General features: G+C 42.8%; 1 protein-coding gene across 2 annotated transcripts in view; it reads right to left on the minus strand.

The window, feature by feature from the left end:
- Nucleotides 1–3,352: 3,352 nt before the first annotated feature.
- Nucleotides 3,353–14,559, minus strand: part of SEPHS1 (selenophosphate synthetase 1) — a 30,173-nt gene continuing 18,966 nt past the window's right edge. For both annotated transcript variants that reach the window (XM_082240144.1, XM_082240145.1), the window contains exons 7-9: nucleotides 13,419–13,518; nucleotides 9,641–9,853; nucleotides 3,353–4,629 (exon numbers count right to left, since the gene is read on the minus strand). In XM_082240144.1, coding sequence (XP_082096270.1) covers nucleotides 4,415–4,629; nucleotides 9,641–9,853; nucleotides 13,419–13,518 — 528 coding nt within the window. In that variant the 3' untranslated portion in view covers nucleotides 3,353–4,414. The remainder of the gene's footprint in view (nucleotides 4,630–9,640; nucleotides 9,854–13,418; nucleotides 13,519–14,559) is intronic.

A 14,559-nucleotide genomic window follows, 5' to 3' on the forward strand; every position in this document is an offset into this window, starting at 1 on the left:
GAACTGGATATGGAACAACTGATTGGTTCCAAATTGGGAAAGGAGTACGGCAAGGCTGTATATTGTCTCCCTGCTTATTTAACTTATATGCAGAATTCATCATGCGAAAGGCTGGGCTGGATGAATCCCAAGCCGGAATTAAGATTGCCGGAAGAAATATCAACAACCTCAGATATGCAGATGACACAACCTTGATGGCAGAAAGTGAAGAGGAATTAAAGAACCTTTTAATGAGGGTGAAAGAGAGCACAAAATATGGTCTGAAGCTCAACATCAAAAAAACGAAGATCATGGCCACTGGGCCCATCACCTCCTGGCAAATAGATGGGGAAGAAATGGAGGCAGTGAGAGATTTTACTTTCTTGGGCTCCATGATCAGTGCAGATGGTGACAGCAGTCACGAAATTAAAAGACGCCTGCTCCTTGGGAGAAAGGCGATGGCAAACCTAGACAACATCTTAAAAAGCAGAGACATCACCTTGCCAACAAAGGTCCGTATAGTAAAAGCCATGGTTTTCCCAGTAGTGATGTATGGAAGTGAGAGCTGGACCATAAAGAAGGCTGATCGCCGAAGAATTGATGCTTTTGAATTATGGTGCTGGAGGAGACTCTTGAGAGTCCCATGGACTGCAAGAAGATCAAACCTCTCCATTCTGAAGGAAATCAGCCCTGAGTGCTCACTGGAAGGACAGATCGTGAAGCTGAGGCTCCAATACTTTGGCCACCTCATGAGAAGAGAGGACTCCCTGGAAAAGACCCTGATGTTGGGAAAGATGGAGGGCGCAAGGAGAAGGGGACGACAGAGAATGAGATGGTTGGATGGTGTTCTTGAAGCTACTAGCATGAGTTTGATCAAACTGCGGGAGGCAGTGGAGGACAGAAGTGCCTGGCGTGCTCTGGTCCATGGGGTCACGAAGAGTCGGACACGACTAAACGACTAAACAACAACAAGAGCACATGCCATTCGTTCCTATGGGGAAAAGTAAACCAACACACTTAGGCAGCATTTCTCAAACCAGTGGCCCCCTCAAGACTACAGCTTGCCCAGAGGCCCCCTCACTTGCCTGCCCTGCCCCTTAGCCAGCCATAGCACAGACAGACCAATGCCAGCACCAGTAACCAGTCCTGCAGGAGACAGAGGGGTTGGTAAAAAAAAAAGAAAGTGAAAGGTTAGTGTCATTATTAATAAACAAATGAAAACTGGGAATTGGAAGGAGTAAGAGTGGAAAGCTGGTAGAGGAGGAAGTGAGCTTAAAGGAACCCAAGGGGCAAGAAACTGTCAGTTGGGGAGGATAAGCTACAGGTTGGGCATTGAAGAAGCTACAGGAGATGGGTAAACATACTTTTGGGGGGCACAAAGGAGTGGGAACTAGAAAATTAGAGCAGGCATGTCCAAAGCTCAAGAACTTCAATCGTAAGAAAAGGTCAAGAACTCTGGTCAGCCCTCATGCACGTTCGCTTCATCAAATCTGGCCCTCTTTGAACAATGTTTGGGCACCCGACTTAGAGCCTCTGCCACAGGGCAGGCAGTCACAATACCTCCAGGGCAAATGACTGCACTTGTCTTGAAAAAAGCTAGGTAACAGAACGCTTTACCACACTGTAGCAAATCACTGAACCATTTCCAGAATTGGGATTAGATACAAGTAGAAAATAATGTCAGTATTTGCCAGCTCCCTGCCACTATCTGCTGCCATTTTGTGACTGGTGGGCCTCTAAAGGGAAGTTCTCTCTCTGCACATAACTGTCGCATTATGGGAAAGTATTGCTTCTTTTCTCTTGCATTCTGGGAAGTCTTGCTTCTAAGCTTTGTTTTGCTCACGCTGCACAAACTGTGCTGATGCTAAGACATTCCATCATCACCCTGGTACGTTCTGTTCACCTTGAGTTCACACCATCTCAATCTGTACTTACCCCTCCTTGTACATTCCTTTTTCGTACCACTCTGGTACGGGCAGTCCGAACCCATGCCTGTGTAAACTCCGTGTTCCTTTTCCCAACCTTTAACCTGTCTATGACTAATGTCTTATATGCAATAATTAATATCTTGTATGCAACCCTTGTTTTGAACTTATGTTAACCAATCAGCAACAAGCACACGTGGCAAACGTAGTAATATTCAATAAAAGGGAGTCTCCGAGGCTTGCTCGAGAGACGCCTCCCGTATGACACCTATCTACTCGTCTGTCATTCATTTTCAACCCAACAGGCCTCAGTGAGTTTTGGCCATTCCCAGTGGGCGCTGGGGGTAGAAAGGTTAAGAACCTCCAGACTTTGAGACAAATATCTGATACGGGTGGGCCCAAACTTCAGTGACAGGGATCCTGAAAAGGGGTGCACTCCCACCCCATGTTCGTGCAATATACAAGGTTTCTCCATCTCAATGGTTATGCACATATGAACAGTTGCCCAACATGCTGCAGTTATGGTAAATGAACTTATGTTTAATTTTCCTCAATGAGGTAAGTACTGTAACACTTTGGTGGCTGTGGTTAGGAAAGGGGAGCAGAATTAAGTTTTGCATTTTGCAAATGTTTTTATGAGAAGCTGATGTGGCTAACAAACTAGGACCTTTGCAACCTAATTCACTAAAGCCAGCTGCAATACATGAGTGACCTTTGGATAGGCTATCTTGGAAATAAAAATCATGCAACTATATAATGGGGGAGGGTGCTAGAGTACAGGAAAAACAATAAAATTAAAGCCTCCACTGGGACTTGGGTCTTAGGAAATACTTTCCAACACCATTTTGTGGCTTTTCTTTTAGCTGTTCTGTATATGGTATTTAATATAGAATATTTTTAAAACATTGGTTACTTACCTGTCTTTGCACAAGAGCTGCATGCCAGTAGTGAGTGGGATAAACTACACTCACATGCATTTTCACATAGGCACAAATCACCCTCAGACTTATCTCTCCTTTGAAATCAGTTCATTTTTCCAACTATAGAACTTACTGTCCACCCTCCCTCTTTATAATGGCAAGATGCAATTTAGCCAACTCACCCATAACTGTATGCAGCCCTATGGCTTCCACATTCATTCTCTTGAAAAGAAACAAATCCCCCTTAGATGCCTGCATTCTAGAATTTATAACCCAATGCATGTCTATTTCTGAATATACAGCAAGTCCCATTGAGCTCACTGGAGCTCCCAGGTAAACGAGTATAGGATTGCACTTTTACAGGTAATTTAACCCCAAAATAGCCATTGGATATAACTGCTTTCATTTTTCACGGTTTATAAATGTCCATACCATAATTCTAAATGGCATAGTAACCTACTTGCCACCTTTCACCCACAGTAAGCTTAGGCAGAAAATTAAAAAAGTCATCCATTTGTACAAGAGCAATACAAAAATTAAATATTTATTCAAATAATAAGCTTAAGTTCAGGCTGAAATGTTGGCAATGCAGATATTAAACACATCACAAAAGCGTGCACAAAAATGAATTTTGAGCAGAGAACAAAAATACTAGGCATTATACTAGACAGCTGATTTAAGAAAACAAAAAAGATTTATAATAATCACTATACAAAATATAAAATGTATTAAACACTACCATCCACAAAACAGTTTTTTAAATTGGTTATATTTAAAAATTATTTGTGTAGTTAATCATATAGTGAATTGTAAATGATTATACAATAACCTGTTTGGCTGGCAATACCTTGTTGCTCTATAGCACACCCAATCACATTGCAAAACTGAGCATCATCATTTATGCTATCAATAAAAGAAACAATTATTGATAATACAAGTAAATATTGTCTGATCTACAAAGAAGAAAATTATTTTTCCCCTTCAACTCTGAAGTGCTTCCATGCAAAGTCAGCACTTGCTTGTTTTTAGCAGAATGTATTACCAAGCAATGTCCAGGGTTTTAGATGCTCACAGATAAGACTTTTACAAATCAAAGATTGACTGTAGACATGCAACCCTCTTGGCTAATGGATAAAAGCACTGTGCATCACTTTATCAAATTTATTGCCTTCCTGGAATTTCATTCAAGGCATCTGAAATTAGACCTAATGATAAATATACACATAGTGAAAAAGGACATAAACTGCTATTTGACACCACTATTGGTAATGTCTGTGCTACGTGAAAGCACCCTTTTAAAAAAGAGCCTATGCGGCAAGAGATAAGTGTCTAAAGATTCAAAATGAATCAACAGTATTGGATAACAATATAATTCTCAACTCAGAAGCTGCCTCAAGATTAGGTGCATCTTCAGTTAATGTAACAGGAAAAAAGGCAATGGGTTTTATTTTATTAAACGCATCCACTCAAACTGACCTAAGGCCACCAGATTTGCAGACACAACGTGTTTCTTTTTCTCTTTTTACAGTTCTTTAGGCTGTAAAATGATAAAGGAATAGATCTATTTTAAAAAAAGCTATTTCATCTAGATTAAGAAGTTGCTCCAGGCGTTGGGTTCACGTTCTGAGTAGCCACTTGTGGTGCTACCTCAATGATTCGAGGTTTGTCTATAATTCTGGCAGTGCGGTTGCCCTTTTCTACAATCCCAATAATCCATGCTTGGTGACCTTCACCATATTTCGGAGACTTGATTTCAGCACAGAAACGTGCTGCCTGTTCACGTGGTAAACAAATAAGGAGTCCTCCTGAAAGGAAGAAGAGTTGACAGTTCAGATCAGAAGTCACTACAAACCTTCTCAATTACTCCAATCTAAACCCCACCATTCTTAAAATGGAAGTTGGTAAAAGTTATTTCAGCTACAAAGTCTGGGCATCCTTGTTGACTGATGATGCTAAGGTACAATTGAATAGGCTTGCATTTTCCATGAGATTTTGCTTCCCTCCATCTATGTCTTGTGGATCTTTAAACACTCTTCCGTGTAATTCTGATTGTTTCTTTTTATTTCAGTATTCTTTCTAACAGACCTAAGCCACCAGCAATTTTTCTCTGGATCAAGTTAGGAGAAGCTCAGCATTTTATCTTATTTTTATTTGGGGAGGCTCACCATGCAAACTTTGGCCACCTCATGAGAAGACTCCCTGGAAAAGACCCTGATGCTGGGAAAGATTGAGGGTACAAGGAGAAGGGGACGACAGGACGAAATGGTTGGACAGTGTTCTCGAAGCTACCAGCATGAGTTTGACCAAACTGCGGGAGGCAGTGGAAGAAGCGAGTGCCTGGCATGCTCTGGTCCAGGGGCTCACGAAGAGTCGGACACGACTAAATGACTAACAATAACCATGCAAACCATTTGAGAACTCCTGTAACAGTTTTTCAACCAAGTTCTCATCAGACATAGTTATATATATCCACCAGTGACATTATGTATTTTTAAAAATACATAAATGAATAAAGGACACACAATGGCATCAAAAGATGCTGGTCCTTATACTGTATCATTAACTCCAGAATGAAAAACAGCTTCTTTGGAGTAGCATGCAAAATCAACAGACATTGCTATATAATACATGGTTATCAGTCAGCAAAGCCTTTTGAACTAAAAATTATTTATATTTATCAGCATTCTTCCTACCAAGACTTAGCATGAACTTCTTTGGTGAAGAAAATAAAGATCTAACAAATATGGTGCTTGGAGACAGAGCACGCCTTAAAATTTCTACAAGGATGCTTTCCGTGGGGATTCATCCACATGCAGGTTTTCTTGCCTACATGTACTGCAAGCATGTAATCATATTTTATTTGGTCACCTGCCTGCCCTTCTGCCCCCACCATTCCAGGAAAATGGAGAGGAGAGAACCACAATCCAGTCTACTAGTGAAGCATAACAACCGTCAAGCCATTCACTGTGTGCAGATGTAAAGGAGTAGAGCTGTGTGCCATAAGGGCATTGCTGACAACGCCCTCAACCTCCAGATAACCCCACTGAGCAGTTTCATGTAGCTGTTAAACCCTGAGGAACCCAACATTGAAGGGCACTCCCCAAGCACCACCCATCCAGCAATGTCTATCCAGGTAGGACTGCAACCACCGCAAAGTGATGCCACCCACCCCTAACTCAGACAGGCGCTCCAGAAGGTTGATGGTATCAAACTGGTATCCAGTTCGGTTTCCAAAAGGATCTTCAGAAAGTTCCTTAGACGGTGTTTGAAAAGTAGACTGCAGTTTTTTGTACCAACTTTTCAAATGTGAACTACAAAGCTGGGAGTCTGTCTCTGAATAAAACCTAATCTGAGTAACTCGGCTGCTTTTGAACATGGAAATTGGAGGCTAATTTGTGCAGGTTATTTGCACACTACAGAGAGATGAGCTAAAAGAATTCCAGGTAAATGGCTAAGTTTAATATTGATGAATATGTACACAAATAGTACCTAATTGTGCATGCTACCCTCTTTAACTTATTCTGATGCGTGAATTATATTACATCAAACCATACTTAAAATAAACTATGGTTTAATGTGAATGCCCAGTGTACCTTTGCAGACTGCTGAAATTCTGGCCACTTTGCTTCTCCCCGGCTGCCAAGAAGGCAAGTCTGGCTTGTTGTGTTGTCTGAACGGCCCAGCCTGACGAGGAAAGAAACCATGTTCAGCCCGCACAACAAGCCTGAGTACGGCTTCTTTCCTGGAAGCGCAACAGCAGCAGGGGAACAGTGAGGCACAATTTCGGCAGTGCAAACCAACACGCTGCTTGTTCACAAGAGTGTTCGCATTAGCGTTACTTTAATGTGACCATGTGACCCAGGCCAACATGAGAAACCAAGCCTTAGGAGTGCGTACTCAGAAGTGTTACTCCATTAAGATTTTTTTCTCCCTACTTAATACTGCTTTCTTGCCCTTCTGTGTAATTTACCAAACACACATCTGGTCTAGAGCCACAATGTTGTGGACATTGGGAGACTACTCCAGACTAGAACTTGCACTAAAGACACACAGCAGCAGTGGCTAATTGGGCTCTCTGGGAAAAGAGCACCATCTGCTGACCTCTGGAAGAAGTTCTTTAAGCAATGCTTGCGCAAAATGCAGTGTTTGTATGCCAACGGGGTAGCGCCATCTTGTGCTGCCCAGTACTGCCAGGCGTGCTCTTCTCAACGGTTCTTTGCTGCAGAATTAAGCCTTGGGGGACTGGGCATCTTGCGCTCTGAAGTCTGGACTTCCAAGCACCATCCATGCGGCATGCAGGGGTGTTCTCCACAGGGAAGCTGCTCCCACACCCAATCTAGCATGTCTCGGCTCTATTGCCCATCAGCTTATGGGCAATAGAGCCATAGCTGCTTTCACTTGCCAGTGCATGACCAGGAGTGCCCCACTGTGCCCAAGGCTCCACCTGATGTCACATATGATGGCAGGTGGGCAGGGTTTGAAGAAAACAGCCTCGCAGGCCAAGTTTGACCCACCTCTGGCACAACAGTATCGCTAAACTGCAAACACGATCCTTTGGGAGAGTGTAACTCAGTCTAGAGCAGACTGAACATCATGTCCTTGAGCAACTAAAGTAGTGATAGAACCTCATTTGTCAGGAGTTTGATTCAGTTTATTGGCCTGCATTCTGGAAAATGGTTCTGCACTTCCACTACCTCAACCCACAGAGAGAGAGAGAGCACAAGAGCGCTGAGTGTAATCACCGTATTCATGGCACCCACTCTAAATTCCCAGGTGACTTCTCTCAGCATTTTTCTGCAGGTGGCAAGATGCACAGGAGACAAGTTTGGATGACTGCAATGCACTGTGTGCGACTGTTCAAGGCTGACCCAGAAGCTGCAAGCTGGTGCAAAATGCAACAGCTGGACAGCTCCATGAGGCAGAATATTACCATCCTAATATGCCACTGAAAGAATGGCACTTGTTGCTGGTTTGCTACTGATTGCTGGTATTGGTGTACATTACCAGTAATCAGTAGCAAAGCGGCAGCTAATGCAATTTTTCAGCAGCTGCATATTAGGGTGGTGATATTTTATAATTGGTGTCTGTCCTGATACTGGTCATTGATCATAAGAAAATGATTTGACTTGGTGTACCCTAAAAAGCTTGGGATCAGGATCCTGTCTTTCCCTCCTTTATAGTGGAATTTGCTGCCAAGGAGTGTGGTGGAGTCTCCTTCTTTGGAGGTCTTTAAGCAGAGGCTTGACAATGTCAGGAGTGCTCTGATGGTGTTTCCTGCTTGGTTGGACTCGATGGCCCTTGTGGTCTCTTCCAACTCTATGATTCTATATACCCAACTATGCAGGACAGGGTATCTTGCAGGCACCATTTTATCAGGTGGACCATTCCACACACTGTCAGAATCATACCAGAAGTGTAGCACTAAAGTCTCTTTATAGGACGTGGGTGGTGCTGTGATCTAAACCACAGAGCCTACGTCTTCCTGATCAGAAGGTTGGGGTGAGCTCCCGTTGCTCGGTCCCTGCTCCTGCCCACCTAGCAGTTCGAAAGCACATCAAATTGCAAGGAGATAAATAGGTACCGCTCCAGCGGGAAGGTAAACGGCTTTTCTGTGTGCTGTTCTGGTTTGCCAGAAGTGGCTTAGTCATGCTAGCCACATGACCCGGAAAAACTGTCTGCGGACGAACACCGGCTCCCTCAGCCTATAGAGCGAGATGAGTGCCACAACCCCAGAGGCGTTCGCGACTGGACCTAACAGTCAGGGTTACCTTTCTCTTTACTTAAAGTCTCTTTGGAACTCCCCCCTACTGCATATCAGACAGGCACCTTCTCCATTGTCTTTCAACAACAGGGGAAAACATTCCTCTGTCAACAAGCCATCCAGAATCTTTATCCCAATTGATATTTGTCTTTGTTTTGAATTAATTTTACATATGTGCTGCTGTTTTAAAATTCTTATTTTTAAAAAATGTTTTATATATAGGTTATGATATTGTAAACCTCTTCAGGATGCCTCATGGAAAGCAATTGATGATGATAATAATATAGTGGAACACCTCAACATAAAGGTTATCGGGCAAAGTAGTAATCCCTCAGGTAGTCCACCTTCTGAATCAGTGCTCCAAAGAAGAGAACCACCAAAAGCCAAGCCTCCTACTACCAACCCAACCAACCTCTCCAGAAGGATGCCATGATCAATGGTATCTTATGTAGGCCAAGAGAATTAGCAAGCTCAAACACTTAACTGGCCTTCTCTAGCTATTAGTCCATTAGACTAACCAAGGGAGTTTCTTGAAAGCTACATGCTAGCAAAAGAGTTGACATCTTTATAATTTGCTTTTTGAATGTGTGGTGCATCCTTCAATGTAGGAAGTGTTCATAATATTTACTTAAATTTACTGGTCTGCCCAAATAAGTTCTTACTGCTTTGTCCAGTCAATATGGCAAGCCTTCCTTTTTACTTGTCTCACTGAAGGCTATTTGCAATTGCATAAATGCAACATCTCACGCACTGCAACCTACCTAGAATTGATTCCCAGTCCCAATTTTAATGCAGGCTGCACTTCACAAATATACAAATGCCATTTAATTCTATAAAGATAAATCTCAGCAATATGCATCCTGCTCTCCATGAAATGATTCAAATATTGTTAAAAATGCAGTGCACAAAGTTTGGAAATTTGCCCAGTCACATGAAGTAAGCATTTGCCTGGCCAAGACACTGCTGACACAGATTCATATTAAATTTCCTGCTATAGATATGGTATGTTATGATATTCTTAGGAGAAAAACCTTATTTTAAAAAGGGAGATTTACCTGAAGTCTCAGGACACGTCCCATGCATAAGGCCAAACATGTTGCCACACGCCTTGCTGACTGCAGCCATTTTGGCAAGAACAGGAAGATTGTGTATAACAAAAGAAACCTCATTGCGCTGCTGCTTGGCTAAATTTTGTGCATGCCCCAGGATTCCAAAGCCTGTGATGTCTGTGGCTGCATGTGCATTGAATGTGTGCATCAGTCCTGCAGCTGGAAATGGAAAACAGGAGAAAACATTACGATGAATTCTGGAGTTTCTTTTCCACCACTTTGTGAACCAGTTTAAGTTATGTACTGTGAAGTTTCAAGACCCATCACTTTACTCTGAACTTTAACACAAGAGATGTGGTTTCAGGACCCACCCTATTCCTGTGACTGTAATTTATATGAACTGTTTTCCATATTGAATTTGAAACTGTTGTAATTCACCCATGGACCACATAGTGAACTGAATAAGTACCAGTAGCAGTAGCAGTAATTCTGAACTAGGTTTTATTAAAATACTCAGAAATGTTGCAGAAAGAGTAAAAATGAAGTTGCATCATCACCACCATCATTTATTACTTATACACTGTCCACCCAGCTGGGTTTCCCCAGCCACTCTAGGCTGCTTCCAGAAGGAGACTAAAAATACATTGAAACATCAGTCATTAATAATAATAATAATAATAATAATAATAATAATAATAATAATAATTTATTATTTGTACCCCGCCCATCTGGCTGGGTTTCCCCAACCACTCTGGGCGGCTTCCATAGAGACCAAAAATACACTAAAATGTCACCCATTAAAAACTTCCCTGAACAGGGCTGCCTTAAGATGTCTTCTGAATGTCAGGTAGTTGTTTATCGCTTTGACATCTGGTGGGAGGGTGTTCCACAGGGCGGGCGCCACTACCGAGAAGGCCCTCTGCCTGGTTCCCTGTAACTTTGCTTCTCACAGGGAGGGAACTGCCAGAAGGCCCTTGGCGCTGGACCTCAGTGTCTGGGCTGAGCGATGGGGGTGGAGACACTCCTTCAGGTATACTGGACGAGGCCATTTAGGGCTTTCAAGGCAGCACCAACACTTTGAATTGTGCTCGGAAACGTGCGGGGAGCCAATGTAGGTCTTTCAAGACCAGTGTTATGTGGTCTCAACGGCCGCTCCCAGTCACCAGTCTAGCTGTCACATTCTGGATTAGTTGTAGTTTCTGAGTCACCTTCAAAAGTAGCCCCATGTAGAGTGCATTGCAGTAGTCCAAGCGGGAGATAACTAGAGCACGCACCACTCTAGTGAGACAGTCCATGGGCAGACAGGGTCTCAGCCTGCGTACCAGATGAAGCTGGTAGACATCTGCCCCAGACACAGAATTGACTTGCGCCTCCATGGACAGCTGTGAGTCCAAAATGACTTCCAGGCTGCGCTCCTGGTCCTTCAGGGGCACAGTTACCCCATTCAGGACCAGGGGGTCCTCCACACCCACCTGCCCCCTTTCCCCCCAAAATAGTACTTCTGCCTTATCAGGATTCAGCCTCAATCTGTTAGCCGCCATCCATCCTCTAACCACCTCCAGGCACTCACTGCCTTCACTGGTTCTGATTTGAAAGAGAGGTAGAGCTGGGTATCCGCATACTGATGAACACCCAGCCCAACCCCCCTGATAATCTCTCCCAGCAGCTTTGTATAGATGTTAAAAAGCATGGGGGAGATGACAGAACCCTGAGGCCACACAAGTGAGAGCCCATGGGTCTGAACACTCATCCTCCACCACCATTTTCTGGACACGACCCAGGAGGGAGGAATGGAACCACTGTATAACAGTGCCCCCAGCTCCTCTAGACGGTCATGATTGATGGTATCAAAGGCCTCAGAAATCCAGCAGAACTAGGAAACAGTTTTCACCTTTGTTCCTAGCCTGCTGGAGATCATCAACCAGCATGACCAAGAAAGTTTCAGTCCCATGGGGCGGTCTGAATCCTGACTGGAAGGGATCCAAATGGTCCGCATCCTCCTGGAGTGCCTGGAGTTGTTCAGCAACCACCTGCTCAATCACCTTGACAAAAATGGAAGATTTGAGGCTGGGTGATAGTTGGCCATATTGGCCAGGTCCAAAGATGTTTTTTTAAGAAGCGGTTTAATGACTGCCTCTTTCAATGGGTCTGGGAATGCTCCCTCACAGAGGGAAGCATTCACCACCCCGCAGAGCCCATCGCCCAGCCCTTCCTTGCTCGCATGTATGAGCCAGGATGGGCAAGGATCAAGGAGACAGGTGGTTGGTTTCACTCGTCCAAGCAGCCTGTCCACATCCTCGGAGGTAACAGATTGGAATTGATTCCATGCAACTCTACTAGACAGGACTCTAGCACTCTCCCGCTCCGGCCCTGCTCCCACGGTGGAGTCTACCTCTTCCCGAATCTGAGTGACTTTATCTGCAAAAAACTTTGCAAAATCATTGCAGGAGATCTTGGGGTTAGCGGAACCCCAATGGTGGTTCCATTAAATTGTGAACCACCTGAAAATGTCTCCTGCTATTTTCTGCAGATGCAATAGAAGCGGTAAGCAGGTAAGAGAATGTGAGCAGGTAGTCATCAAATGCAGTAATGATTAGTATACATTACAGATGACACATTCTAGGGTGCTGTTCAATGTAGCTTTCAAAGCATGAGGAGTTTGGGAAGTATTGTTCTTAGTTAGAAGAAGGAAGTGTCATGTAAATATATTTTACAACTTTGAAAGAACAGTTCCAGGTTAAGTTCAACTTTGTTTTATTTGAGTGGCTACATATACTCCCTACATACTAATAAGTTTAATTACATGACCAGTGAGTAGGAAAACCTAATTTCAAATGAACTGAAGTCTAAGCTTCTTTCATTCTCTATGTAGAATAGATTTGGGATATTCAGACCTGAAACACATGCGCGCGCACACACTCCACTTAAAATATATTTTCCTTTTAGGGGAATTATATTTAGATGATGCTCCTGCGGAAAGATAGTTAGAACAGCTTTATAAACTATCAGGTAAGCAGTTTCTCAATTTGTGCACCATACAAAATAAACGAGCATCATAGGTTATTTCCACAAACATTGAAAGAAACATTAATCACTGACTAGCAGCAGTTTTTATAGGATATACTAAAAAGTGTCTGTATGGACCTGGGGCCACCCACAATTGCAGAAAGTTTTAACATGTTTGAAAAGCCCTTCTGTAGGACCAAATACAGTGGTACCTCGGTTTACGAACTTTAGCTAATGGGGCCTCCTGCTGCTGCCACGCTGCCGGAGCACAATTTCTGTTCTCATCCTGAAGCAAAGTTCTTAACCTGAAGAAATATTTCTGGGTTAGCGGAGTCTGTAACCTGAAGCGTATGTAACCCGATGTACCACTGTATTTGCAAAGAATGCAGAAATTCTACGACCAAAGTTTGATTTAAAAAACTATCTGCCCAGAGAGAAAGGGAGTACTAGGTATGAAGCCATGGCAAGGATAGCAAGAGTAACCATTCTTGTCATTTCAATCAAAGGCAGAGAAAATGTTCTGATGTCCTCTGATCCTACTTTTAAAAAGGAAGCCAAGACCCTCCATTTTGATTTTCAGAACATTGCAAAGGCCTCTATATTCTGAGGGCTTTGGAAATCTGATTTATTTCTGATTTATTGCAACACTAATATTTTTCCAGCTCTAATACAAACGGTGTACATGCTTTTCAAAAACTGTTTGCCTCTTAGTGACTTATTTAGCCATATTTAACTCCAAAAAGTTTCATCATGAAGCATGTATACCCCATTCTCATACCTGTTCTGTTGAGTCTTGCCATATTCATCATTGCTTCTTGATAGGCTAGCTCCACATCTTCTTGTGTAACCACCAACTTGATTTTGTTCCATTTTTCTGGCTAGTATGTTGAAGAAGAAACAAGATCAAACTATCTGTGTTTTAACTACATAAATTCTGCATGTGATGCAATTACTTTGTTTAAAGTGCAGTAAACTAAAGGTCTTATATAGTCCAGCATCTTGCTTCCAACAGGAGTCAAGTATTATTACTATTGTCATTTATTTGTTGCCTTCCAAACATATCTCAAGGCAAATTCCTTTCTAAAGTCACCTAAGCTAGTAGAGATGATGAAGATGGGATTTTTTCTCCCAATGTGCATCACTTTATATTTACTTTCACTGAACTGCATTTGCAATAATGTTATCCATTCACCCACATTAAAGAGCTGCTTTTGGAACTCTTTACAGTTTGCTTGGCTTTCTACCATCCTCAATAATGGTCTAGTGTGTATATTAACTTAGAAGAAAGTTCTGCTGTATTCAATGGGGCTTACTATCAGGTAAGTGTGTAGGGTTGCAGCCTTAATGTCAAAAATATGAACACACAATACATAATTCACACAGAACTCACACTTAATTACGGACGCAACCTGGGAAACCAGGTGCAACAATGAATCAAGAAGCATTTCAAGTCTGCCTAACAGTGTGGGGCAGAGGACAGTAAATCTGTCTGATGAATGCCCCAATCCACCTCAAAGCAAAGGGTATCTAAACAATCAGTATTCATTTTCAATTAGGTTGTGAGTACTTGAATACTCAAATGGGACTGCAAGATCTGAAAAGGAATATCCCACATTCAAAAAACTATGAATCTCCTGAATTGTTCTTTCATGTCTCCTCATCCTAAGATGGTAGGAAGTGTGCCGAGAAAGCTCCTGGCCTTTGCATGTAACATACATGATAGCCCAACTTGCTTTTATTTATACTTTACCTTTCTTAAAATGATGACACGCTTTAAAAAACTGTCAATATATACTGTTTACTAGTGGTTTACTAACCCTGCAACTACCACCTAAGGCCCTTCTTTGTGTGGCACCTCCACAAGAGGCAACAACATGAGAATGGGGCCTTTCTGCAGTGGCTCCCCATTGTGGAACGGT

The sequence above is a fragment of the Podarcis vaucheri genome (assembly GCF_965113315.1).
Source record: "Podarcis vaucheri genome assembly, chromosome: 10".
Lineage (NCBI taxonomy): Eukaryota > Metazoa > Chordata > Lepidosauria > Squamata > Lacertidae > Podarcis > Podarcis vaucheri.